Source organism: Biomphalaria glabrata, chromosome 2 (genome assembly GCF_947242115.1).
Source record: "Biomphalaria glabrata chromosome 2, xgBioGlab47.1, whole genome shotgun sequence".
Lineage (NCBI taxonomy): Eukaryota > Metazoa > Mollusca > Gastropoda > Planorbidae > Biomphalaria > Biomphalaria glabrata.
In genome coordinates this window covers 50,628,198-50,654,857 of record NC_074712.1, presented here as the reverse complement: position 1 = coordinate 50,654,857, position 26,660 = coordinate 50,628,198, and the positions used below count along the sequence as shown (strand labels likewise).

The 26,660-nt window shown below is 37.4% G+C and overlaps 2 protein-coding genes and 1 long non-coding RNA gene across 3 annotated transcripts; all 3 read left to right on the top strand.

Annotated features, from left to right (window-relative positions):
• Nucleotides 1-4,051: 4,051 nt before the first annotated feature.
• LOC106050200 (aminoacyl tRNA synthase complex-interacting multifunctional protein 2-like) lies at nt 4,052-14,359 on the top strand. The gene is made up of 4 exons (XM_056021100.1): nt 4,052-5,476; nt 8,861-9,088; nt 11,909-12,140; nt 13,666-14,359. The coding sequence occupies exons 1-4, from the start codon at nt 4,946-4,948 to the stop codon at nt 14,061-14,063; spliced, it is 1,389 nt and encodes a 462-aa protein (XP_055877075.1). The 5' UTR covers nt 4,052-4,945; the 3' UTR covers nt 14,064-14,359.
• On the top strand, nt 9,095-11,792 carry LOC129924641 (uncharacterized). Its single transcript, XR_008776658.1, has 2 exons — nt 9,095-9,698; nt 10,428-11,792. It is a non-coding gene; the product is annotated as an uncharacterized LOC129924641 (long non-coding RNA).
• A 3,426-nt stretch (nt 14,360-17,785) lies between the features above and the next one.
• On the top strand, nt 17,786-20,999 carry LOC106050876 (uncharacterized). The gene is made up of 2 exons (XM_013205963.2): nt 17,786-17,969; nt 20,015-20,999. The coding sequence occupies exon 2, from the start codon at nt 20,015-20,017 to the stop codon at nt 20,768-20,770; it is 756 nt and encodes a 251-aa protein (XP_013061417.1). The 5' UTR covers nt 17,786-17,969; the 3' UTR covers nt 20,771-20,999.
• Nucleotides 21,000-26,660: the final 5,661 nt, after the last annotated feature.

Here is a 26,660-nt window from a genome sequence, read left to right as displayed (position 1 = left end):
GTCTATAAAAATAGATCTGATTTAATGTATCACTAGTCACTAGGCTTAGTTAAAATTAAATATGAGGTCAAAGAGGTGTAGGGTGGGTATCGCCTAGACCAAGCATATTTTCCCTCAATCGAATTTCTCCCCATAGTTAGTAAGCTTGATCGGGCTGATGGAAGGCTCGATCAGATCAAAGAAAATATGTCTAAAACATGTTTTAATCTTTAATTTTCACTATGAGGTCATTTTCTTTTTACTCCAGCGCAAGAACACAATCCACTGCCAACTTTCCCATGCTCCACAACTTCAAATGGTCTCTTTGAGCTAATGAGCCATCAGACTTAAAAATAGCCATAAGCCCATGACCCATTTTCTTCACTACTGGGTAGTAAAAAATAATAATTCCACACCTCTTGAGTTTGACCTCATCATGAACTTAGCTTTTACAAGGAAAAGGAAATAGTATATGTCGGAAGTCAAGAAAAAAAGTGCACGCGCAGTAGCAATATACTGTAGTAGTAATTTTGTAAGCATTCAAATAAAAAAGTTTTAGCAATAAAAAGTGAACCAATCGAACCTCTATACAAATGGGGCCTGTTCGAGCTTCGCACTTTACTATATAGCCTCAAATGATTTCCAAGCTGTAGATGATATATCTATATTCTATATTAATTATATCTATGGTATTTTCCCTCTACCGAACAAGTTAAGCGCTGATGCCACAATTTTTATGTTTTAAATTTTATAACTCCATTACTGGTTAGTCCTGGGAAAAAACTGCAAGCATCTATAAACTCGTCATCCATTTGTCAATAAATTTAGCTATATTATTTTGTTACAATAAAATATGATGTTGAAGAGGGTCAGGTCAACGAAGTCCAGTGCTAACATTAACAAACACCATTCTCCACTCTGTACACTAACAAACACTATATCTAATCTGTACAATAATGAACACTTCATGTTATTGTATTTAAAAATAATATTAACTTCAATTTTTTTTTTATTATCAATTTCTTTTTAAACCAACACAAGACCGACAGATTAGTGTTACTTTTATCTCTTTTAATTGCTCCCTTCTCTGCTAAACCCTCAACTTTACAAAGGGCCATATACTGTAACCTACCTAGATCTAGTTGACCAAAAAAAACAACAACTGCGTGACCCCACACGGCTAGCCCGTTCACTCCATTCGGTGAATGTGACCTAATTTGGTACCTAATTGATCAATAATTGTCCCTCCCACTTCCATTTTTTTGTTTTCTGGTATTGTGTTGATGATACCATGCTAGGTACCTACCTAGGTCAATCAATAATAAGAGCAGCAGGAAGTGAAAAAAAGAGAGAGAGCAGGATTGTACCACTAACAAAAACTTTTTTTTTCATTCACATTATATTCAACTCTGCTACTCATTAGCACTATGTTTAGCGATATTCCCTTTCTTTTTACCCATTCACGTCACACATGGTTTAACATCTAAAACAAAAGCAAAAGTAAGTAAGAAAATGTTAGACCTATACAAAATAAATCAAAGAAATGTCCATTTCCCGGCCTTGAGTTACATCCCTTTGATATGCATTTTCAACATAAAATAGCGTTCATTAGTGTCATTGATAGTGATAAAAGAACTTTGTTAGTGTAATTGATTGTGACAAATAATGTGGAACAACCCATAGACTATGATGTGTGTGTTTTTAGGCTTATTTAGAAGCATTTTAGATAGTTCATGTTTAGCTGATACTTAAATTTTCTAAAATAATTTCCTTAACCCCGGACCTACCCTCCTTCTGTCCTAGAAGAAAAAAATGGCATCATCCTACCAGTGCTCTTTGAACCCGTGTAAAACCCTTGTTTTTCTGAGTAAACTAAATGTGTCTGAACTATAAAAGAAATAAGAGTATAAATAAATAAAAAAAATAGACTAGTATTGTCATTGCTATCAAAATAGAGGCTCACTTTAACAAAGATTGTGGGGTGTTCGTTAATGCCAGAAAATAGGGAGTGTTCAGAAGACGTAAATTACTCTATATTTTAACCCTGATGTTATGCATCCTGGGGTACTCCCAAACGTGACATATTTTTCTAGCCTTGTCTCTGATGGATTCAAATTTGTTTTGAATCATCAGATAGGCTTTACCAAACGGATGACTTATGTCTATAAGTGGGTTTCCATGAAACTTGTTGGTTTTCCTGAAGACCTTAAAAATTTTTAGCTAAAACGTGACTCCAAAGAGACCAAGTGGTCGTGTGTTGATTTGAGGCCTGTGATCTTAGTTGTTGTTTTTTTCTACACTGCTGATGTGTGATTTCCAGAATGTGAGTGTATTTATTTGTAACTGATCAGTTGAAAGAATTTGGGTCTGTATCCTCCATGTAAGAAAAAATTATGTAACATAATTTTAATTTCTGTGCCAGAATAGTTAAAACTTCTTTTTTCTTTTATACCGGTATCTGTGTTTAATATAAATATCAGAGCTGCATTATTACTTTTCTCATAATAGGGCAGTATAATAATATGTAAATGTTCTTTTCTTAAATTGTCACAAGATATAGCTGGGTATTTTAGGCTTACATCTTTTAGATCAGCATTTCTCAACTTATAAATTGTGATGTCCCTATGAACACAAAAAAAAAAAAAAAAACACAAGCAAAATAAAAAAAATACTTAAAAAAAAACAACAAAGCTTACATTAAGTGTAGCAATTAGTTTTGATGAGTCATGTAATTAAATTTGTAACAGATCTAGACTAACAATAAAAAAATCTGTCCATTAGAAATATTTTTACCAATTGTTTTATGTGCGCAATTTCTTGCTTTTATCTTTCTCAATGCACTATGATCCTATCACTCGTCTGGACCAATTGGCAAGGGGTGGGGGAGAAAGAATGGGGTATCTGGGCGATCTTTTATTTTAATGTATTTATTTTTAAAAAAAAATGAACGACCTGAATTTGAACTCGTGGGCTAAAGCCTTCTAAAGCTTCTCAAGTCAATACGGTAAATAATTATGCAAAATTTCAGCTTGATCCAAAATTAAGTGTGGGAGAAAAAAAGTGTACAAACTTTTGACCACACAGACAGAGTTGATCTAAGCTTTGTAAAAACAACGCTGCGACCATCGTCCCTTGAGCCGCTCTGCGGGCTCCCCCAGCATGTTCCGGTCAGAGCCTCGCCTATGGTCTCTCCTATTGTACTGAGACACTGACACTCTCTATGTAACAATGTACTGCATACTTTACTACACTTTTCCGGTGTATGGTTTGTATTCCATCTCGTCATGTTCAGATATAGGCCTACTCTTCGTGCGTTTTACACACTGCCAAACGTATTCGGCGCTTAAAAAAAAAAAGTATTCAAATCTATTTGAAATGATTACGCCGAAGCCATGTCAGGCGTCAGATTTATCTTTGGTTCAGATAAGTAGAATATCTTGAAAATAAATGCCACTCTCTGTCGTAAAAACCCAACCCCATGAAGTTTCTGGGTGAGGGGAATAAGGTGGAGTGATGTTTGGTTCATCTAGATCCAGTACCGGTAGTAAAATATGAACAGCGAACGTAGTTTGGGAAAGAGGAAGGGGGGGGGGGGGCGCTTATCACCAAAGGCCAGCTGTTTGACTTGCTCCAGTGAAGGGAAGGCTCAAGTGGGTGACCTATAAAAGACATTGCAATCACTGGACACAAGACTGTGTGACAGTAGGGATCCCCTGACGGTTTGTTTTTTTAATCTTCCTTTTTCTTTTAAAAAAATATATATCTTTATTAAAAACGTGTTTATCTAAAAAAAAAAGGGGGTGGGGTGGGGGGTGCAGCTCTAGAAGTGTGAGGCGAAAGGAAGCGTCGGTACGAGAATTTGACGTCTATGAATTGTGATTGTGAGTGAAAATTTTGTGTGGGTTAACAGTTAACTCCATGAAGCCGTTTTGGCGCCAGCGTGCAGTGGGGATGCGTTGTGTACCCATACATAGATTGCGCGTGGCGCGTTGTGCCTCGTGCTACCATTTTCCCTCTCTTTTTTTTCTCCCGGCCATAAACATGGATCTTACCTTTTGGGTGTTCTCGTACCAATGATTTGCTCTCACAAATCGCGCGCCTTAGATTGTTTGTCTCTTTCTTCTGAAATACAAGCCTAACCTTTTCGCGCGTGCGTTTAAAGCAAGGTATTCAATCAATCAATTGTGAAGTTCGTGTATTTTTAATTAAAGTAGTATTGTGTGCATACCTGTACAGGGGATATTACTAGCCTGGCGTTGAGTTTGAGTTTGTTACAATCGGATTTGTTTACGCCTGTGTTTTGATATTCTGGATTACCTTGAATTTACCTGAACTGTTGATTTGTTGGTTAACGTTACCTAATCAGCCTTGTGCACCACCCCGCGCTCTGACACAGTAGTAGAGAGTTCAGTTGTTAGTTCATTGCACCAGAAGCCAAGTGGCTTAAAAGAAAAACAAATTGAATTGATGCAAGCCTAAAAACGAATGACCTGTTTACATTGCTGTGTGTGAGGGCGAACGTGCACAGAGAAGGCGTTGTCAGAGTATGGTTCATACCGACGATGGAACAGAAATACCACCGTGGTTCTCATGGCTACTATGAACATGTTCTAGTGAGACTGCTCGATTGGAATACAAGGCTCCAGGTGTCTACATATTAAGTCGGAGAGTCTTTGTATGTCTGATTGTGTTTACAGTCTTGCTTTAAAATTCTGGGATGAGTCAAAGGTAGTGATATGAGAAATTCCATGGCTATCAACAGTTCGCTGCGGCTGTTCAAGTTGAGCCATTACAAGAGCAGTTGATAAGGAAGATAAGGAAGTTGCTGTTTTATTTTTTAACTCATCTTTCCCTTGTGCTCATACCTCAGGTTACTGTGAATAACACGTGATAAATCTTGTGCTTCCTAAAGGTCATTCCTTTATATTATCGTTTTTCCCCCCGTTGTGTTTTGTGCTCTACATAAATGGGAAATATTTTGTCTAGATGTGCCCAGAATGTGCGCCACGCTCTTCGGACGTGCTCCAAGAAGCATCCCGAGGACGAGGCTATGCTGAGCACGTGTGACAGTGAACCACTGGACAAGTGCCAGGAGCCCATGTTCGGCCCCGCGATGACCAACACGCTCAGCCGTTCCGGGAGCCAGTCCTCCCTGGTGCGCCTCCAGGACAAGATGGAGACAGTAAACTGTAAAATTGTTTCCACCACGCCCAAAGCGCGCCTCAAGCTACATCCCCACATCTCTAACAAACTTGACGGCTACAGCAGCTTGGTGTCATCCCCCGAGGCCGATGTTGATCATGTAGTCGCTAAAGAAAAGACACTTGTGGACAGGGAATCTCAAACATATTCGGAAGAGCTGGCGGGACCGGAAACCAAGTCGCCGGCGGCAATACTTAGTAAGGAATACATCGTTCGGACTTACAGTATCCAGAACGCCACGCCTTCTCCAGCAACACAAGCCAAATTCTCTCCGGTTCATGAAGCCACACGCAAGGTACATACGTAATCATTTGTGTGCTCTCCTATATTTGAGTCTGTTTTCACGTCTTTATATAACTCAGTCGCAAATAGATTTAATAGCAAAGTCACACATTGTATATATGCTTACTTGTTAGATAACCAGAATCAATCAATGTGTAGTAGAAGACAGCTCTGTCTACTCTTTTGATCTATATTTCGGTGGAGATTCGATCTCAATGTTCAAATTTAGTTGGTATTCGGTTATAATTTAAAAGAATAAATAAGATACCAATGTTGTGTCACGTGCCACGAACATTTTACTGGGGGAAAAGAAGATGGGGATTATTTTTAATCCGTGTAATTAAACTTCTAATTCTTTATTCAATTCAAATAATTTTGTATGCAGCTGCATCAGCAAGTCCAGCACTTTCAGCTATGTACCAGCACAATTTTACTTTGATCATCTTCTAGGCTAGTGTAGTGTAGGTTGTACTTCGATTACTTTGTGCTATGTTGTTTGGAAAATAAAAAGCATCGCAGACTGACTTAGGTGTATAAAAACAGTGGACTCGTAAGTCATTCTTTTGATAGGCGTTAAGAGAGAGAGGGGAAAAAAAGATCAGTGTCTTTCCTACTTGCATCATTTCAGAATCAGTTTAGACATGGTTTAGTCAGCACCTAAACATACATGTACTTATCGTGGACATAAGGACCTGATATAGCTCAGACCTGGACTTTTCTCTTTAAAGCTTGAAAAACAAATAAGTGTTGGCCTTGACAGAGGCTCTTAGCGAAAGTTTTGAAAATGTAGCAACTTGCTGTGGAGCAGAACTATTGCCAGCTCTTTGTGATTTGACCTCTATATGCTTGACTGGGCACCACGTGCTTCATGGTCTCAGTGATTGAATGGTGGACTAGTAGTAGAGATGGCATTTCAATTGTAGTGATAGTATGTCTCTTTCTTGTATGTCTCTTACCGTGTCTCATTCTTGTTATAGTTCTTCGTTTTAAGGTACAAAGAACATTTTTGTTAAGACTCGACGTACATGTTACTGTTGTGTATCAGTTATGAAATGAATGTAGGTAATTATCTTCTTGTATTGTACCCTACATACTGATTTATTTTTTTTAAATTGGAAAACAATGAATAGTTTTTTTTTTTATTTTATTTTTGAGGAAAAGGGCGTGGAAGAAGGTTACGTCATGAGATCACTGGGTGACACCAACTCTAACGACAACTTAGACTTGTAATTTCTTATCTTCATGTCACTTTTGGTAGCACTAATCCGCCACATTAAACTGAGAATGTCCCTGCTGGTTGTTTTCGTCTAAACGCCTTCTTTTTTTTTTCCCCACCGGCCGGGCTGCTGCAATGGAAAAGTCATTTTGCGATTTTTTTTTTGTTTTGTTCCTAGACCTAGATATTCGCCGCCTGATGACTTGCACACTCTTTTACTGTACCGAGTTTCCGGATGTAGTTGTGGGAGAGAGCAAATGTTCTGAGAGATGTTTTCACATGACTGTATGCTACCACGCTGGCGTGTAACTTGTTGCATTCAGCTAAGACAGGAACATTTAGAAACAGGGCTGTTAGTTGGTTTTCACACACACAATGTTAATGGTCTGACCTACTAAAGTGACGAATGAGCGATTAGTCTTGTAACTTCAGTTCCTCATTAAAGTATAAGGTGTCTCATCTCTCTACCAAATCAACTGTTACCTTCAGATCCCTCTCTATCCTCGATTCAGCTAAGTGAATTGGTTTGGTCTACATAAATCTCACATCTCTTCCTTCCTTTTTTAACCGACCGCCAAAGGAAAAAAAGTAGTTTGTGTGTGTAATCTGTTTGTCCGTCTGTTTGTCACGTCTAGAGTTTTTTAAAAAGTTTTTAAGCTACGATTACCCAAGGAAAATCTGATATCTATATACTGCCTAAAGTAGGTACGTTTTTTTTTTTTTTTTGTTTGTTTTTTTTTTTACATTTTTTTTTTGAGGTGGGGGGTCGGAGATTTCTTTACTCTTAAAATTGAAATCTCTGTAATATAGCTTGTATCTTGTACGAATGTCTATAGGTTATGTTGATATGTGTTCAATAGATTACATATAACTAGAGATATCGCATTTTGGGATGAGGGGATAGCTGCATACAACAATTGGTTTTTAATGCTTTCTTTTCATTACGTGTACAGGGACACAAGGGGAACTACTTTGATGGAAATGTGAGTGGTTGAGATTTCTCTTACTCGACTTATTGCATCACAAACAAAAAAAGAAGGGCTGGGGGGAGGGGCGAGTCTTTGCGGTATTTGGTTTGACTTCACCTAAACCCCATAGCTCATTTCTACGATTGTCTGCCTTCCCTCCCCCACCTAAGTCTTCAGTGCATGAGTGAAAGCAGCTCCAACCTGGCCCCATTAACTGTTGCTTGCATAATGCTTACCATTTGGCCCTCCCCGCTTTCTTCCCTGTGTTCCTCGTCTTCTGCTGCCGTTACCTTTACCAGGGGAGCTAATCGATTGGCCAAATAGGAGGTAAAGGTTTGAGGTTGTGTGGGGGGCAGGGGTGTGATGGTAGATGGAATGGAATGTACCTAGATCTACCATAGTTTTCATGCGTTGAAAAGTAGGTGGGGAGTGTTACTGGAACACCAAATAGGATAGTGTCCAGGTGTAACTATTTCAGATAACTCACTTAGGAAGCTGGTGATAATAAGTCTCAGGATTTTATTGCCTGATATTGACTACCTTTCAAAAGCAGACCTTCCACCTTTTTTTTCTTTCTTTATAGTTTTGATGAAATTACATTCTGGGTGTCAACAATATATTAAATACCAACCAGTTTCTGAAGTTTCTCATTTGACTAGAAGTTACAAACATAAAACTTAGTTCTAGGTTTTATACATGGCATTCATGTTTATGGGTGATTTGTTTGGTCCATGATTGTTCCATGAACAGTAAATAAATCTTTGAAAATTAGTTGTTTTTTTGTTTTAGTACTGCTGCATTTTTTATGACAATAACTATCAAAGTTATATTTAAAGAGAAAAACAAAACCTTTTTAGTTCTGGCTGAGTCAAAGAAAGAAATATAAAATTAAGGCATTTCATAGTCCATACATGATTGTTTTGGCTGTAATAATTGGTCTGATTAACCATTTTTGACAGTATAATTGGTTTTGGTTTGAAAAAGTATCTCTTCTAATTAGCCAGATTTAGTTGTATTAAACTACAGGCTTTGATATTCGTATGTAAATTATTCATGTAATTGTATTTTTTCCTTTTTTTTTTTTTTTCATTTTGTGAAATGTAAAGTTTGTGCTTGAAATGTGTTGAAGTCACTTCATCTCTCTGTATTTTTATGTTGTTTTTTTTTTTTTTGTATTTTTTTTTGTGATAACACAATATTCCTTTTTGTTTAGGACTCCACTGCTAACACTCCAATTGCCAATCTAGAAAAGCGCCATGATGATGTGTTGAAACGACTTGAACAGCTGCAGTCATCTGTTTCAAAACTTGGGGAGAAATACCAAGTATCTAAGGCAACTGAACCAGCCATCCAGGCCAAAGTTTTGGAAGGCACCAGGAAACCACCACCAGTAACAAGCCAACTCATTGGTTCCAGAGGGACTTCTGGAAGTAAGCCCATGGTATGTGCCACCTTGTAAACATCCCATCTCAGTTGAGTTCCCATCAAATGTAGGTCAAATTCTAGAGCTTATGTCATCCAATATAGTTGAAATAGTGAATTAATATCAAGAAACTGTAAATTGATTTTGTTCCTGTAGAGATCTAGACATCCATGGGACAGATAAAGTCAAATCACCTGTTTCTGTAGCCAATGGCCAATTAGATTTATTGGCCAGCACTATAACTGTGATGTGCCTTAGCTCTCCCCAGCAAATATTTGATACCCATTATAATAAATAAACCCCCAAGTTTGTCTGACATTCAAGTAGGTTCAATATTGAGACTTTCAGTTCAGCGACCTTTCACTTTACTCCTCAGTCACCTTGTTCAAAAGATTTTTTTTATTCCAGTTTTATCAAAGTTTGTAGTTATAAAAAAAAAGTCAAATCTTAAATGTTCTTATTTTGTTGGATTTAAAACACCTACCAACAATTACACAACAAAGGATTCTAAATCTTCCTTTTGTTTGTTTTTGATGGCTGTGACTATAATCATTAATTGGAATCTCAACCATTTGGCTATAATGTTTCAAATAGACCCTCTACAATAAACTAAAATGTGTTTGATAATGTTACGAATCTCACTATCCAGGCTCTCTGCAAACTGCACCATACACCACCAACTTAAAGAACTCGACAAGTCAGGGCTCCAAAATAACGTAAAGGTTTAATGTCCATAAATAACAGCCAATACTGTACAATTGGCAGCACGTAGAACAGTACAAATAGCTCTGCGATAACAAATATCTCTCCGATAACACCGTTCCGCCGTATCAAGTCTTGCACTGGCCTCTCCGTCTCGTTCCGGGCTTGCACTGGGTTCAACAGTTCAGGACTGACTTCACACACTTGGGCTCGTTGTGTCGGACTCGATCACAGACCAAGATCAAGACGCCGTTCGTCTCAACTGTACTTGATAGTACTCCGCACTGAACCGTCGTAATGTTCCGCACAGAACCACACCGCTGAACTGTGCTGTAGTCGACCGTGTTCTGAACTCTTGTCGTGAACCTCCTTTCTGAACCGTCTTGACTGCGACACCTCCGCTCTTTATATAGGGTCCCTACTGGCCTTCTCGAACCGGACAGAATGCCGCTCGACGTTTCTAGGTGGTCAGGTGACTACAACTCTCGTGACGCTGCGATCCTTCCCGAACCGTCCTGTTGACACGACTCGGCTGACAGTCGTACCTCGTCACGGTTGACCGCTCGTCTAGCGCTAGCCTGGGGCGATTTGAGTCGGCTGACTACACACACACCACTACCCCCATTTGTGCCACCACCAGGTTTATAACAATAAGTATATTCCCTTTAGAAAAAAAAAAAAGTCCTCCTTTGACTACTCTTTCCCCACATCTTTTTTTTTTTTTTCAATTATAGATTTTGATTGTGTTAAAAATAAAGCAGTTATGTTCCTTAAAATGATTGTAGCTTTAATATATTTTTTTTTTGGGCTTTACTGTGGTTAAAATATGGTTACTAAATAAGGTCACTCTGATGTTTAAACAAATTCTATTTTATTGACTAGAGAACATCTTTTTTACAAAGCTTATATCAACTCACTCTGTCTGTCTGGTAAAAGGTTTAAACATGTTGTTTTTTTTTTCCTACTTCCCATTCTCTGATCAAGTTGAAACTTTCCACAATTATTCATTGTACCTGACAAAGCATGAATCAAACTGAAAATCCACAAATTAGTTACATTATTATTGGTAATAAATTATTTTGTTTGATATCAAAATGAGGGTATAAGGGTAACATGCGATACTAAATGAGAGTAATGTATGTATGTATGGATTTAATACCGTTATTGTGTTTTGTCACATTATTTTTCCCATTCTGTCTCGGATCAAGTTGAAATTTCTAATAATTATTCATAGTCGGTGACAATATACAAATCAATAAAAAAAACTTGCCACTTAGTTAATCGATTAGTACTAATTCATTAATTTTGTTTTATAGAACAGAAAGGGAGCTGAATCCTGCCATTGTGAGATAATTTAGTTCTTTCCTTTAGATAAGCTTTGTTTTTTAAAAAGTATTATTTTTTCTTGTGTCTGTTAACTAGCTTTAGTGGTTTATCTAGCTCATGTTTATTTAATGTACAATAGACAAATATTTGATTCATTTTCTATGGGTTGTACTTCTTTAAAACAAACATTCTTAATGTTCTGTCATATGTTTGAATTTTTTACTACAATACCTCTATTTTACTTGTACATTCGTGGAAACTAAAACCTTCTGGATGGGTAGGCTCAAAAACCTGGGTAAAAGCTCTAACAATTTTCCTAGAAATTCGATTGACATTAATGACAGTTAATTTAAATTGTTGGTAAAAGAATTACTAGCTTGCTAGCCACACTTAAAAATTCTAATTTGACCGTTATAATTTTTCAAAGTATAAGATGAAATAAATTTTAGTTTGGTTAGAGAACTAGAAAATATTTATCTTCACTTTTGAATGGACTCTATGTCTTCCAGTATTTCCACATTCATTCAAGAGTTTAGTAAATTAATGCTCAGGAACATTTTGCACACTGTCTTCAAAGTCTAGAAACTCTAGATCATAATGCCTATCATTTGAATATTATTTAGTCTAGTAGACCTATATATTCATTTAACCAGGATTCTTTCTCAGGAAAGGGATGGGGGGGGGGGGGGGGGAAGGGCGGAATAACAACTGTTTCATTTCTTTTATCTGACATTCCTTAGTTATTAAGAGAAATAATCACTCTATAAGTTGTCTTGAAAAAAACTAGTATTTTTTTATGTTTTGTTTCAGTTTATAAGTGGCAGTGTTGTTGACCTAGTTATCAATGTTGATCCAAGCAAAATTCCCCTGTCTCTTATTATTTTGTGTGAGCGCCTCTCAGAACAATATACAGTACTCAAGTCCACCTACTCCCACTCAAGTGTGTCTGGCACAGTTCCTGACAGACTACAAAATCTGTTGACATCTAATGGCATCAAGAGAGGGGATAGCCAGGTTGTCATTAACTTTGTCTGGAAAAAAGGTTAGTTTGACAAGCTTTTAATATTAGAATTAATAAAAGCATATTGTCAATTTAACTAGATCTCTTGCCACTAATCTGTTACATAGTTTCAAAACTCAATCTTTTATATAATCTATGAACTTAACAAAATTAGTACATACTTATAAAGGTCATAAATTCATCATTTCTACATTTTATTGAACATTCTTACTATAGTATTAAAAATGTATCATTTGTAACTTCATATTAGCTATGTTACTATTGTTTTGTTGTAGATGTAATTAATTGTTATTTTTTTATATATTTTTTCAAAGACATTTTTAGTTTAAAATGTCCATTTTTTACCATCCTTAAAAATTTAGCATCAGCTTATCCAAACAAAACAAAAGGAGCTAATTTCACACTTTTCTGATAACTAGTTTTTTTTATTTTTTAAATCTTTTAGTCGGCCTCATTTTAGGTAAATGTGCTATAAATGAACAATGAGCTACCTAATTTCATGCTTGATCAGCATATACAGTGCCTTCTTCATTTCACATTGAGCAAAGGGGTGAAGATTTGTCACTTTCTGTTTAAGAAAAGTAAATAAAGACCAGGTGTTTGTTTCAATGATCAACACTTTGCACGTTGTTGTTTGTTAAATGTATTAACCTAAAAAAAATAATTTTATAGTCAGTATTGTATATTTTGCTGGTACCATATTATAATAACTATTTCAAATTGCTTATTCATGTCACATCACACTCTTTATTATATCTCTCACATACATGTATACCACTGCTCTGTATTGAGATCTAATGTATGCACCTGGATGAAATACTAGTGTTGATTGCTTCTCCTTGAATAGGTCAGAATCTGTTGTGTCTAAACAGACCAATACTGGAACAGCAAATTTTGCTACAAATAGTGCATTAGAATTGTTCTAAATAGGGAAAACATAGTGCTAAGGTATATGAATCCTAATCTTCGGTAATTTCCTTCCAACAATTTCCAATGATTGACATCTCCGTATGCTCATCTTGGAAGTGCTGATTGCCTCAGTTTGCTTGGGGATTCTTCCATGTTGCTTGCAGCTGACAGGTCCAGAGCCAACAGTGTCATTCTTGTGCCTAGGGTGCATAGACATAGTGCATATTGGCCAATTTTAAAACTTCCCAATAGAGACATGATCTTTCAAGACATACACATGATGCTTCTTAGGCAGTGCATATGGAAACTTTTCAATCTATGATCTTGATGCTACCTTTTGTAAGATAACCCTTAGCTTGCAACAAAGGGACATAATAAGAATAACTAATATGTAAAGTTTTTATTTCCTATATCCACTTCCCTATATATTATTATTTAATCTGACTTTTGAAATAACAAAATCCACAATTTTCCTAAATATTCCCGAGATATCTGGACTTAAATTTTCAGCTCAACAATATCAGTTATTGTCGGCAAAGATTTTTTCAAAGATGCTTAGACTAAAATGAATTAACTTCTACTATACCTGTTTAGTATTTTAGATATTTGTTGATTTGATATTGTATTTTATTTTCAGTTGCTTATGGTCCAGAGCTTATAGTTGACCCTACGAGACAGACTCCAATACAAGGTGAAGTGAATGTAGCCAGGTATCTAGCCAGGTTGTTAAACCCTTCCTGGGACCAAGATGACATTGTAAGGGCCACCCAGCAGGATGAACTTCTTGACCTTGCTCAACTTCAGATCCTGGAGGGGAACACAAAGGAGAGGGCTGCAGCTGTCAAAAGTTTAAACTCACTTCTTGGGAAGAAAACATGGCTGGATGGTGAGTCACCAAATATTGCTGATATATGCTGCTGGTCAGCTGTGCAGCAGAGTGGTCAGGCTTCAGGACCTCCAGCCAATGTCAAGAAATGGCTAACATCATGCAGCCAGCACAAATTCTTTGAAACTGCTCTATCCTTGCTTAGCTGAAAGAAAGTTGACTATAGAAGAGACATGGTGGCATAAGCACACACATCAGAGTAAACTTACTCAATTTTAGGTTGTTGTCATTCTCATATTTAATTCTGACATAAAGAGCAAGTGTGTTTGCCTTGAGGTCCATATGTGTATGTGTGTGTTATTGTCTGTGATAACCACTACTTCATTTCTATTTTGTTGTTTAATCTGCTCACATTTTTTTTTAAACTTATGGTATGAAAACTATTAAAGTGTATTCATTGTTAATGATAATAAAATATTTCAATTAAATTAACTTTATGAACTTCGTCTCTGTTTTAAGTACAGTGAATTCATTGATTAGAAAAGAAGCTTTTATCAGAGTTTTAACAAACTTTTTTGGTGTTGAATCACTAACTATATGTATATATAGTATTGTTTTTAATATTATCTAATTAAACTATATTTAAATAAAAATAATCTTAGCATTAGTGGTGCATTAATTTAACTAGTAAGTATCACCAGTAGATCAAAAGCAGAGAGAGTATGAATGTCAAGGACGCTAAATGTTGCCAATGCTGCACTGCTAAAAGTGCACATAAATTATCATAGAACTTTGGGGGAGAGGGGGGGGGGGGGAAACATGTGACATTTTCCTTTATTTTGTACACCAGATGGATCCTAAAGCTTGGTATTTATAGTTATTTCCCCTTACGTGAAAATATCTTCTAAAGAAAGATTGTTTCATGTAGCTGCTCTCTCTCTCTCTCTCTCTCTCTCTCTCTCTCTCTCTCTCTCTCTCTCTCTCTCTCTCTCTCTCTCTGACATATTATGTTAAAGGCAATGATAACGGTCCTGACTACAGGAAGATGTTAGTCTATACAAAGACTTAGTATAACATTTACTGTTCAGCCCTAAATTGTAGTTTCAATCATAATGTATTAAGAACTTGGACTAAGTTATCCTATTAGCTACCGTTCATCTGGTGACCCCCCCCCCCCCCCAAACATCGGCCGGAAACACACTTCTTTAAGCAGCTTCATTACACGTGATTAGGAAGAGTTGGCGTACCATAATGTAGCATGCTTGACAAACAGGAGCCTGTCTCAACAGCTATCACCTATTAAGGCAAACAACACGAGAGTCATGTCTTTAGGCAGGAAGTCGGCTATAACATGGAGCTGGAAAAGAGGACAAACGAGAACATGGCCGCCCCCTTATAATAGGGCGTCGTACCTTCTTAGAAGACCCAAAGATCGTGGGCAACAAATAGGAAAAGACTGTGGATGTCGGTGTTATGCAGGGGCGGACTGGCTATATGGGCATCGGGGCAATTGATTAAAATTAATTATTCCTCATCAGTTTCGTACAAGCGATTTAAAAACATTGATGAATCTCATAATGATACCGTTCTGAAACGAAACATACACAACGCAAAGTAAGATTGCGTAGAAACACACATCTACCAAGATGCAGAGCACTGCAAATTCTTACGCCTTTTAAAAAGTGACTCAAATCAACATTCGATCACGAAACATTAGTGTCTTGAGAGAAAAAAAAAAACAAATTTGACTTACTGGAGTCGCCATTTACAATGTACATTATGGATTGATGACTAGAGATAGGACAGTATGACTATAAGTGTGGGGAACAAAGTCTATGAACAGGACGGCGACTGTTGTGAGTGATGGAGGTGAGAGCTAAGAGTGTTGTCTTGTCATATCTGTTCAAATGGTGGTTATTGAATCTTTAAGAAGTGCACGTTTATTGATAGCGGCTTGTTTTGCAATCATCAGCTTGGCTTTTGAGTTAGCGCTTACGCAAGTAACTTGTGACAGACGTTTCGACGCTTTGAAATATTTGAAGACTAAACTGGAAAACATCCTGAGACAAGAATATTTGCAATGTTTCATGTTTAAGGCTGTTAATAAAGTTTGCTGATTAGGGAACTTTGTATCCTTGATACATTAATGTATTGCAAACAACTTTCACATTGCTTACTTATCTTATATAAAACAGACGTTACTTCAAAATTGAAGATGATTACGTCTTACGCGTCATGCATTCAGTCATGCATATTAACCAATGACCTAAATTCTGCCAAGTCACTGGTTTTCCTGGTTTTTCAAGTGTTATGCTCCACTCTTCTAATTATATCAAATCGTTTCAAAATCAAGTCATAAAATATTCTATTCAAACTAATGAAGGTTATAATTGTACAATTGTTTGTACAAATTGTAATGACCCATAGTCCCTAACTAGATGTAGAAATACAAAACATTAAATCAGGCCTATCCGAAGTTCGGAATTCACGTTTGCATGGTTGCTTTCAGTTTTCGATGCGTTATAAAAACTTTAATTTGGCCATATTATGTGGGCACAGTGGCGTAGCAAGCAATGTGCATCAAGTGGTGGGGGGCATCAATCTGAGGACAAAATCAAATTTCTCAATAAAACTACACATTGTTGTTCAATACATAAAAACAAACACGTTTGTTTGTTTTGTTAATTTGTTATGTCCTAGATTCTTTCTTCAATTAAATGTAAGCTGTAGACCAGCTTAAATCAAATTTTACCAGATTTGCTTAAATTTCTGAAGGTAACTTTTACCTTTTTTTTAAGCCTTACATTATTACTTCTTTGTTCAATGCACTGGTTATGGACAAGTTTATAATGGTGTTTTTTTTAAGTTACTTTTTAGTAATAGTGTCAAGTTTGTGGAGCAATTGTGGTTTCACGGGGTGGGGTCGCTAGCGCTACCAAACCCTTCTCCTTTCTCACCCAAGCCAAAAATACACCTTCTTAATTAACAAAACCGTCATCCCAACAGCAACCTATGCATGTGAGACATGGAAGTCATCTGCCAAAATTGTGAAAAGACTTGAAAAGGCTAAATGTGACTCAATAAAAATGTCTGAGACGGATTTTGGGAGTCAGTTACACAGTCGGAATTCGAACTCAAGCCAAGGGTGGCCAAGCCGTAGCCAAGCGGTTTTAGCCTCTTAGCTACACATCTCTTGTTTGGAGAGAACTTGAAGTTTGCCTGTGACTAGGCAGCATTAATGACAGCAAGGCTGAAGATTTAAATAAGCAAGAGGAAAAAATGTGGAGAGTATATCTGTAGAGAATCTCGGACATCATGCGTTTCCTCTTAAAGCAGAATTTGGAGCTCCGTGGGCATCGCAAATGAGTTGAACAAAAATTGGCAGTACAAAATGAAAGAAATGTTTACTATCCAAGTACGAGCAATTCCTAGGAGGCCGAATACGTACATATCCCAACAAAATAAAAACGAATTTATTGTAATACAAGTTAAAAACAAATGTTTTTCGATTATTTTCCACAGCTCACCCAACATCTAATATCTGAATCCAAAATGTTATGTTAGATTGTCATGCAGAGCCTCCAAGACGTATTGGCCACATGAGAAACTCATATGACAATCAATTTGTGGGCCGGTTGGTATGGTAGGCCTAATCCCAAGGCCGATTTTGACACCTAGTCCGCCCCTGCTGTATTGTATAAAGTGTTGACCATATGTCCCATGGGGAACGATTTAAAGAGCAAGTCAGGCGCCAGCTTGCTTGTTAGATAAGGCAAAATATGTAGGTCACAGCTAGGTCTGCATATCCACGTGAAATACTGCACTCCTTCCCCCTCAATCTTCCGTACCGTACCGGTACCGGTCTATGTTTGAAGATCAAAATGCGCAATTTCGGCTATGGGAATTTCCTAATGCGTTGAACAAAGTCGCATCAAAAGGTGAGGCGCATGGGAATTAGATCTAGCTACCATCTTATAAATTCTATCCTCTATTAACTCTAGATCTATTATACAAATGAGTCCACTAAAGCCGTTTGCTATAAATTGTCAAAGTCCAAGTGGAAAAAATGAGTAGAAAGTTGACCATCTTACAATGCAGAAATAACCATTTGTTTAGTAAGTAGGCTCATTGAGTCACCCGACCCATGGATAGATCTACATCAGTACATGGTCACTTCGTTCGGATCGATTCATGATCACGATGAGACTTTAAAATTGAAGTCCACAAAACCTTCCCGTGCTCTTAATTCCATTTCCTGTTGTGCGCCCCGATCTTCTGAACACATTGGCTTAGCCTAGATTTGTTAATGTCTTACTTTACTACGAGAGCCAATCAATTCATAATTTACCTTATTTTATTGGTCTTAATTTACTGGGGTTTTCTTTCTGTTCCGCGGAACAGTGTCAATGACTGAGTGTGTTCTGCGAGTCTTTCCGAAAATATTTATAGTGAGTAATCTAGTTACTATAGTAGCCTATTCTACAGTGATGCCCAACCTAATTCAACCTGCTGGCCAATTTAATTTCCGGCACTCGTGTCGATAAATTGACCTAAAACAATCGTATTAGAAACACCTGGATCTAGTACGTACTAAATCTGCTTTGTGTTTTTATATTAATTAATGGTATATATGAAAGATATATATATATATATATAGGCCTATTTAACTTGTCATAAAATGGCTTCATTTATCTGCATAAAATGTGAGCCAAATTATAGCTAGCTAGCCAACGACTCATCTTCTTGTCTCTTTTTGGTCAATAATCCCTTCGATCCTTCCATTTCAAGACGTAGTTTAAAATTATTTTTATTCGATCTCAAACCGAGAAGGCCGTAGGCCTAATATTTATTTTATAATTCCGTTTCAATTCTTAAAAAAAAAAAAAAAAAAACAGCCACACTTTCTTAACAAATCAAATACAATGGCTTATTATCATCCGTTCACTTTTTCTGGTAGATTCTAAATTTCACTTGTAGTTTCTTCAACTCTCCCATTACATAAACGTACAAAGGTTAAAGGTCATGGTGCCAATCCATCAGAGGGCCCTAACGTAGATAAGATACATTTTCAACATATTTTTTTCTACTCTTAGTGCCATCGATTCGGCAGTCCCGGATCTGGCTCGCTGGTCGTATTTTGGGCAGCACTGATCTAATAGATTACTTGTGAATTAAAAATTTTATTACAACAACATCACAGTTCTGCATGAAAAGATTAAAGAGTAAAAAACAACAACACGACTATAGGTTTTAAGCTAGAAATGAAACCTTAGTGGCGCAGAAAGTTTGAAAGGAAGAAAAAAAATAGTTCATATTATTAGCTCTTGCCGGTAACAAAAATAAATAGGCCTCAATAAATAATTGTTAAGACAAACTATGAACTTATGATGCTCGCTTCCCACTAGTCGAAACGTAGGTTAAAGATGAGTGACCTAGAATAGAGTAGGCAAAAGGATTATTGCGTTAGTTGAGTCGAGGTTTCACAACAATGTTTCCTGTCCCAAAACGACTCTTGGATCATCTCATGGAAAGACTTAATGCCTGGGCATTAGATAGGATCGTAACGACGTCTCCCAGCAGCCCCCCCCCCCCCCCTGCACAAAGCTAATCTATCAGGAAGTGCTGATACAGTTTTGATCAGCGGCGTCGCAGGTTCTGCCATGGAGTAGCACTGTGTGCAGCAAGCTGCCCAAGGGTCGCCTGCTCCTGATATTTCCTCAGGATTGACACCCCAAGGCAGCAGCTGTTTGAGTTCATAGCTATTCTACTCTTATAGACAATAAAATGTTTCCAACAAGTAGGACTAATTATGAAATAGTGTTTGGCTATTTGAAATATTAATAATTTTTTAATTATTATTTACATATAGATTTCAACACAATTTACTGGGGAAAAAAACGTATGAAATATAAGTTTTGATTACTACAGTTTGTAGGGACACGTACAAACTTTTCAACATAAATTGACAAGGCTCCTAGACAAAGAGCTTCTAGTTTAATAATGCGCGGCTGATAAGCTGATGTAAGTGTTATTATCCAAGGAGAAATATTGTAGTAGGCCTATTACAAATACAGGTCAGTAGGTCATCAACTGCGATATTTTCTTTTCTCAAATTAATATGTAATTGTAATATTGTTATTATTATGCTTCATAATTGCAGATGGCGTCTTTGAACAAAATAACCAGGTGCCGGCCTCGTGTATTGCCCAAATATGTTCCAATCACTACGTACTGGCAGAGAAAACAGTGCAAGAATCTGAATTTGCCCTTTATAAAGAAACTAAGAATGAGGAAACCATCTCGGCCAATCCTAGTAAGAGCATCAGTGCCGAAACTCTTGAGGACAACCCACGGTGACGGGAATTGTTTGTTTCGCTGCTTCTCATTGGTTGTCACAGGGACAGAATCGTACCACGATTTGTTGAGAAAAGCAATCACAGATCACCTACAAAATAATGGGGAGAAATTTTCTGCCATAATGGCTGACGGCCCGGACCAGTATTTGTCCCAAAGTAAAATGACCCATACCAAAACTTGGGGTTCCGATGTTGAGATCCTGGCAGCCGCCCACCTTCTAAACACCAAAATTTTCGTGTATACCAAGCACGGTCCTACCTGGCAATGGGTGGAGCATGACCTGGAGTTGACCTCACCAAACACAAGGACCCACCGACATGCTATCTACCTAAAACACACCCAGCTGGTGCATTACGATGTGGTAGTGAGTGTGAAGAAGATCCCGCTGACCGGGCCGCAAAAATATAAGACGTCGGCATTGCGGCGAGCGAAACTCAGACGCCGATGCACAAGAGCGAGAGGTAGAGGAAGATTCTACTACAAGAGGAAGTGTAAAACAGCAACATCTCGGCGATTCATGAAAAGAAAAAGGAAACGAAGCTATAGGTTGAAATCCTAGCCTTAGACCTCACTGGCCCAGAAAGTTTAAAACTGAGACTAGTTTTGACAACACAAACTTGGAAGAAAATAAAATACGACTTGGACAAAACAATAAATGTCATCGGAAAGCTGAGAAGGCTGCTTGGTCGGTCTCCTGCTCGATTTGAGACTTAATCATGTAGGTTGACTAACACACACAAATATTTTACGTAGGTCTAAGTGGATCTAGATTAAACTTACAAAAATCATGTATATGAGTTTTTTTTTTTGTTTTTTGTTTTGGTCTTATCAATGAAAATCGTGTTATTTAATTATATTTGAGCTAATATCAATACATTAAATCGTTGATTAGTACCAAGATTAATGTTAGGGCTAGGAGCTAATTTTGTAATGTAGGAAGGACCTACTGAAACAGAAAAAAATATCAAAGATGACACTGTAAGCTTTTTAATCTTCTATATATATAATTCTCCTCTTCCCTCAAGAGTTTGGACGAGAAGAAGAAGGAAAGGAAAGATCACTCTCTTATTTCTTTCTGTGTTACGGTCGTAGCGCAGCATGGTGTGAATGAAAATGGTGCGAATTTGGATATTGAATGGAAGTGGGATTAAAAGGGTGGAAGCCGGAAGGGATGGATAAGAAGAGAGTTGGAAAATATGATGTTTACGTAATTTGTGATATTCAAGTATTTTTAGATTAAAACCTGAGAGTGTCTTATTATTTGTGAAGAGTCTTGTGTCGTAACACGGATTTCGCGGGGCCAAGTTTGGGTAGGGAAGCGAATAATACGTGAAATTTAAGAGTTTGTATTAGAAAATGAATTCGTCTATGCATTTTATTCATTCTTTACTACGTACAGAATGACTTAACTAGACTTACGTGTAGCAAAGTCATACAGTATATTTACAGTATATAATAATAATTATGTTTCCTACATAGGTCACGCTCAATAGCAAGAATTCCAAATGTTTCAATCTATCTTTGAGAATTGTTGACCTCAAGTAATTCTTTATTAGTTTGAGGCACGAGAAGCTTCTTTCACCAGATTACACAATTACGGCTAATGCATAATGCCGTTTTTATTTATCGCGCGTAGGATTGGCGTTGTCCATATTGAATGACACCCGAAAATGAAAATTTTTGTCTATATATTTCCGTATATTTTGTAATTTTTGGGAGATTTCCAGGAGCTACTGGTAAATCGACAGGAGTGCACGGGAAATCTATTTTAAGTTATAAAATGGTTTAATTTAATAGTTTATACACCTAGAATTAGCGCGGGTCCTATGAAAGTGCGGGTCCTATGAAAGTGTGGGACCCACTGCGGTCGCATAGGTTGCACTGGCCTAAGGCCGGCCCTGCAAAATAGCGGCGTATGCAACGCCGCCGGTCGACTAGTATTGTATATTTGTTTAAATCCCAAAAAGTTTAATCAGCAGAACACGATTTTCCATATGACTTACTCCCCTTTGTTCATTACCTATATTGGAGGTCACGCCTAGATAGATCATGGATAGACACAAAATTACTGATTTTGAAGTTCCAAATATTATATTTCAATTCTGTTCCTATTAGATTCTAGATCTACTACTAGATCTAGATCTTCTAGTGTTAATATTCCGCATTACAAGGATCGGAGTTTTGATGTTGATCTAGAATCTAGATAGATTGTAAGTCACACGTGAAGGTGACAGTTGTAAGATTGTTGGACATGTGAAGGTGACAGTTGTAAGATTGTTGGACATGTGAAGGTGACAGTTGTAAGATTGTTGGACATGTGAAGGCGACAGTTGTAAGATTGTTGGACATGTGAATGATGTTCAAGACGCATGCCACTAGAATGACTCTTAAAACTAAAACTAAAAGGGCAGGCGCTTTTTAAAAAAGTAAATTAGGTCACTGATTCCTGCATTCAACCACTCACTTTGATAGTTATGGAAACAATTTGCGATAACCTTAGGCCTATTGTGTCCGCGGAACCCTTTAGGAGACATGAATCAAGTGCATTTCACTGACCCCTGAACTGTAGTAAAGATCATAGACGTCAAGCTTTCTAGCTAGGTTGGTAATAAGTTATATACATTTTTTGATCTAGGCCTATATTACATTGAAGTAATAGACAGTAGACTGTATTTGTGTTTCTAAACGCTTCCAAGGTATCATCAACCTTCCCCAACCTAACCGAGAGTTAAGCCAAGGCTCATGAAACCCTAGGCCAGCACGACCTTCCTCTTACTAGCGTGACTGAACAAAGTGATATATGTCTGGCGAGGCTCGAAGCTAATATCGATATTGTCAACATTGCTATTTCTAAGTGCTCTGTCTGGCGAGCTAATATCGATATTGTCAACATTGCTATTTCTAAGTGCTCTGTCTGGCGAGGCTCGAAGCTAATATCGATATTGTCAACATTGCTATTTCTAAGTGCTCTGTCTGGCGAGCTAATATCGATATTGTCAACATTGCTATTTCTAAGTGCTCTGTCTGGCGAGCTAATATCGAGATTTGTCAACATTGCTATTTCTAAGTGCTCTGTTTGGTGAGGGTTGAAGCTAATATCGATACTGTCAACATTGCTATTTCCAAGTGCTCTGTTTGGTGAGGCTCGAAGCTTGTATCGATATTTTCAACATTACTATTTCCAAGTGCTCTGTTTGGTGAGGCTCGAAGCTTGTATCGATACTGTCAACATTACTATTTCCAAGTGGTCTGTCTGGTGAGGGTTGAAGCTAATATCGATATTGTCAACATTGCTATTTCCAAGTGCTCTGTTTGGTGAGGCTCGAAGCTTGTATCGATATTGTCAACATTACTATTTCCAAGTGCTCTGTTTGGTGAGGCTCGAAGCTTGTATCGATACTATCAGCATTACTATTTCCAAGTGCTCTGTCTGGTGAGGCTCGAGGCTAATATCGATATTGTCAAAATTACTATTTCCAAGTGGTCTGTCTGGTGAGGGTTGAAGCTAATATCGATATTGTCAACATTGCTATTTCCAAGTGCTCTGTTTGGTGAGGCTCGAAGCTTGTATCTATATTGTCAACTTTACTATTTCCAAGTGCTCTGTTTGGTGAGGCTCGAAGCTTGTATCGATACTATCAGCATTACTATTTCCAAGTGCTCTGTCTGGTGAGGCTCGAGGCTAATATCGATATTGTCAAAATTACTATTTCCAAGTGGTCTGTCTGGTGAGGGTTGAAGCTAATATCGATACTGTCAACATTGCTATTTTCATTGACTTGTACCCACTGGCGGATCCAGGGGGGGGGGGGGTAGGGGCGATCGCCCCCCCCCCCCCACTCAGCCGACGAATTTTAGTATAGAATTCACACAATTTGTATACGAATTTATTACTAATGTTAATAATATATACTAATTATTTATATTTCAACATATTTTTAGATTATTTCGCCCCCGCCCTTTCTAGTATGTTGGCCGATTTAGTAGGGTTGGGAGGGGGCGATGGCATCAATCCGCCCCCCCCCAACCATAAACTTTCGAGTGGGGAGGCGGTCCTATTTATTTGTTGTAATCACAGCTTGCTAACAGAATCAGTTAAATATCTATATGATTAAAACTTGTTATTGGTATTTTAACCGGTCTTTATATTATGTCGTTAACCTGTTGGCCGATTGGTGTAGGGGGGGGGGAGCGAATACCTCTACTGCCCTTCCCATCTAAACCCTTTGAGTAGGGGGGGGGCGGTCCTACTTTTATGGAGAAATCATAGTATGTGAACAAAATTAGTCGAATATCTATATAATATAAACAGGTGGAATTCACCTTCCCCCTATCGGACAAACCAATACTTTTTCTTTTTGTATTATAGTAAGAAATTACAAAATTTAAAAAATCTGTCACTAATATAATTTAAATATATGCTATAAAGTAAATTCTTATATCGAGTCGCCCAACCCATGTTCTTTAATGCAAAATGCAATCATTCTACCGCCCTTCCCCTTTCCAGACAGAGTTTGTGTAATTTCACCTGAATTTATCATAACTATTTAAGAAAGACTTTGCTTTGGAAAAGTTATAATTCAACCGAAATTTTTCAATATAAAAGTCACGGTTGAGGTGAGTTCAAAAGCCAGACAATCTATTCCTAGTCGCCTTTTTCCAACCTTTACTCTATCTCATATTTTTCTTGTTAAATAAATTTAGGACTATAACTCACAATTTGACTATTGCATATTATTTATCGAATAATTTTTTTTTTCGGCGGCGATCTTCAAAGATCAAATCGTTTTTTTGCAACTATAAATTCATATTAGAATATTTTTCAACATTTTTCAAAATATCCTTTATAATAGGATGAATAATGAGCTGTAGGTCAGGAGAATGCGTTTCTTCAGTGAAGAATGCAAGAAAACGCTTTTGGCGTCGGGGCATCGCCCGAACCTCACTGATTAAAAATAAGCAGTAGATGTAAGGAGAAAGCGTTACTGCTGTGAAGAATGCCAGAAAATGCTTTTAGCGTCGGGGCTTCGCCCCGAACCTCACTGATAAATAATAAGCTGTAGATGACAGGATAATGCGTTTCTGCAGTGAAGAATGCAAGAAAACGCTTTTGGCGAATCCCACTGAGGAAGCTTACAGCGCTCTCCAGACCCCCAAGCTTGCAAGAGAAAGGCCTCAACATGTCTGTTTTTTTTTCGCCGAAGATTAAGAAACACTGTCTTATTTTATTATCATATATATATATATATATATGCTGTACGCACGTTTATGCATAGGGTTAGGGTTTATTGGGCGTTAGGGTTATGGTTTGGAAAAAAATCGCCCCCCCCCACTCCATAGTTCTGGATCCGCCAGTGCTTGTACCTCCTGGCTCACGAGCTAGAACGTGGCCGAAGGTCAAGCACACCGGTGACCTCCGCCATTTTCCAGTGCTTTACCAGGCTAACATTGCGGGACTCGCCATTATTGCAAAGGTCCTTTGAGAAAAGATTGTTGACAAGGCCTTATAGGCTCTTACAACCTCGCACAGTGCAATGGGAATACTTTTTCACACTTTGGCACTCCTTAGACACCCCCAAGGGAATCTTGTTTTGCTACCCTTTGGTGGCTTGGCCTAGTCATTCCCTCTTACGACCGTTACCACCCAAGCGAGGCAGGGACAACATGTAAGAGACAAAACTTGGGGGAATCCAGTGGCCTGGTACGTTTGATGTGATGTAGTGGAACGTTTTGTTTTCCTTTGACGTTGCACATACATTTTACAAGCCACAACCATGAACATTGCTTCTTATATCAACGGTCTGGTCAAAAGTTTGTACACGCTATTTCTCCATAACCCAAATCTCAGATCAAGCTGAAATTTTGCACAATTAGTTAATTAACTATTCGTAATAAAAATTATTGTGATGGTATTTGAAATGGTGGTATAAGCTAAATTAGTCCCCTTTAGTCTTAGTGAACACAAACATGAAATAGGAAACAATAGATAATATACAACTATAAGGTCTTCACTAGCAGAGTGGTTACCGTGTTGGCTTTAGCCCACGAGTTTTGAATCCAGGTCGTTCCCTCCTTTTTTTTTTTAAATGTATTTTTATTGATCTAGATCTATTACAAATTTAATGACATGACTGATCCAAACTAATTGATACAACTATGCTTTATATAATCTTAGTTTGTTTTTTTTTAAAGTATTTTTTTTTCTATTGTTTTGTCTTTTTTCTGGTATTTAAAAAAAAAAAAAGTTTTTTTAACATAAAAAAAAAAAAATGTCGTTTGCTCTTGTTCATTCATATCTAGTCAATATTTCAAAGTGCAATTTCCAAGGGAATCAAACTGAACATTTGGTTGTTCATATTTGTATTTCTATTTTTGTTGTGAGAAAAAAAATTATACTTTGTCAGAAACATTAGAATACAACAGAGAAATAATTTCAACAACAAATTTCA

Coding starts and splice junctions, on each gene's coding strand:
- LOC106050200 (XM_056021100.1), top strand. CDS start 4,946: ATGGGAAATATTTTGTCTAGATGTGCCCAGAATGTGCGCCACGCTCTT. Junction 9,089..11,908: donor CTTCTGGAAGTAAGCCCATG/GTATGTGCCACC, acceptor GTTTTGTTTCAG/TTTATAAGTGGCAGTGTTGT. Junction 12,141..13,665: donor TAACTTTGTCTGGAAAAAAG/GTTAGTTTGACA, acceptor TTTTATTTTCAG/TTGCTTATGGTCCAGAGCTT.
- LOC106050876 (XM_013205963.2), top strand. CDS start 20,015: ATGGCGTCTTTGAACAAAATAACCAGGTGCCGGCCTCGTGTATTGCCC.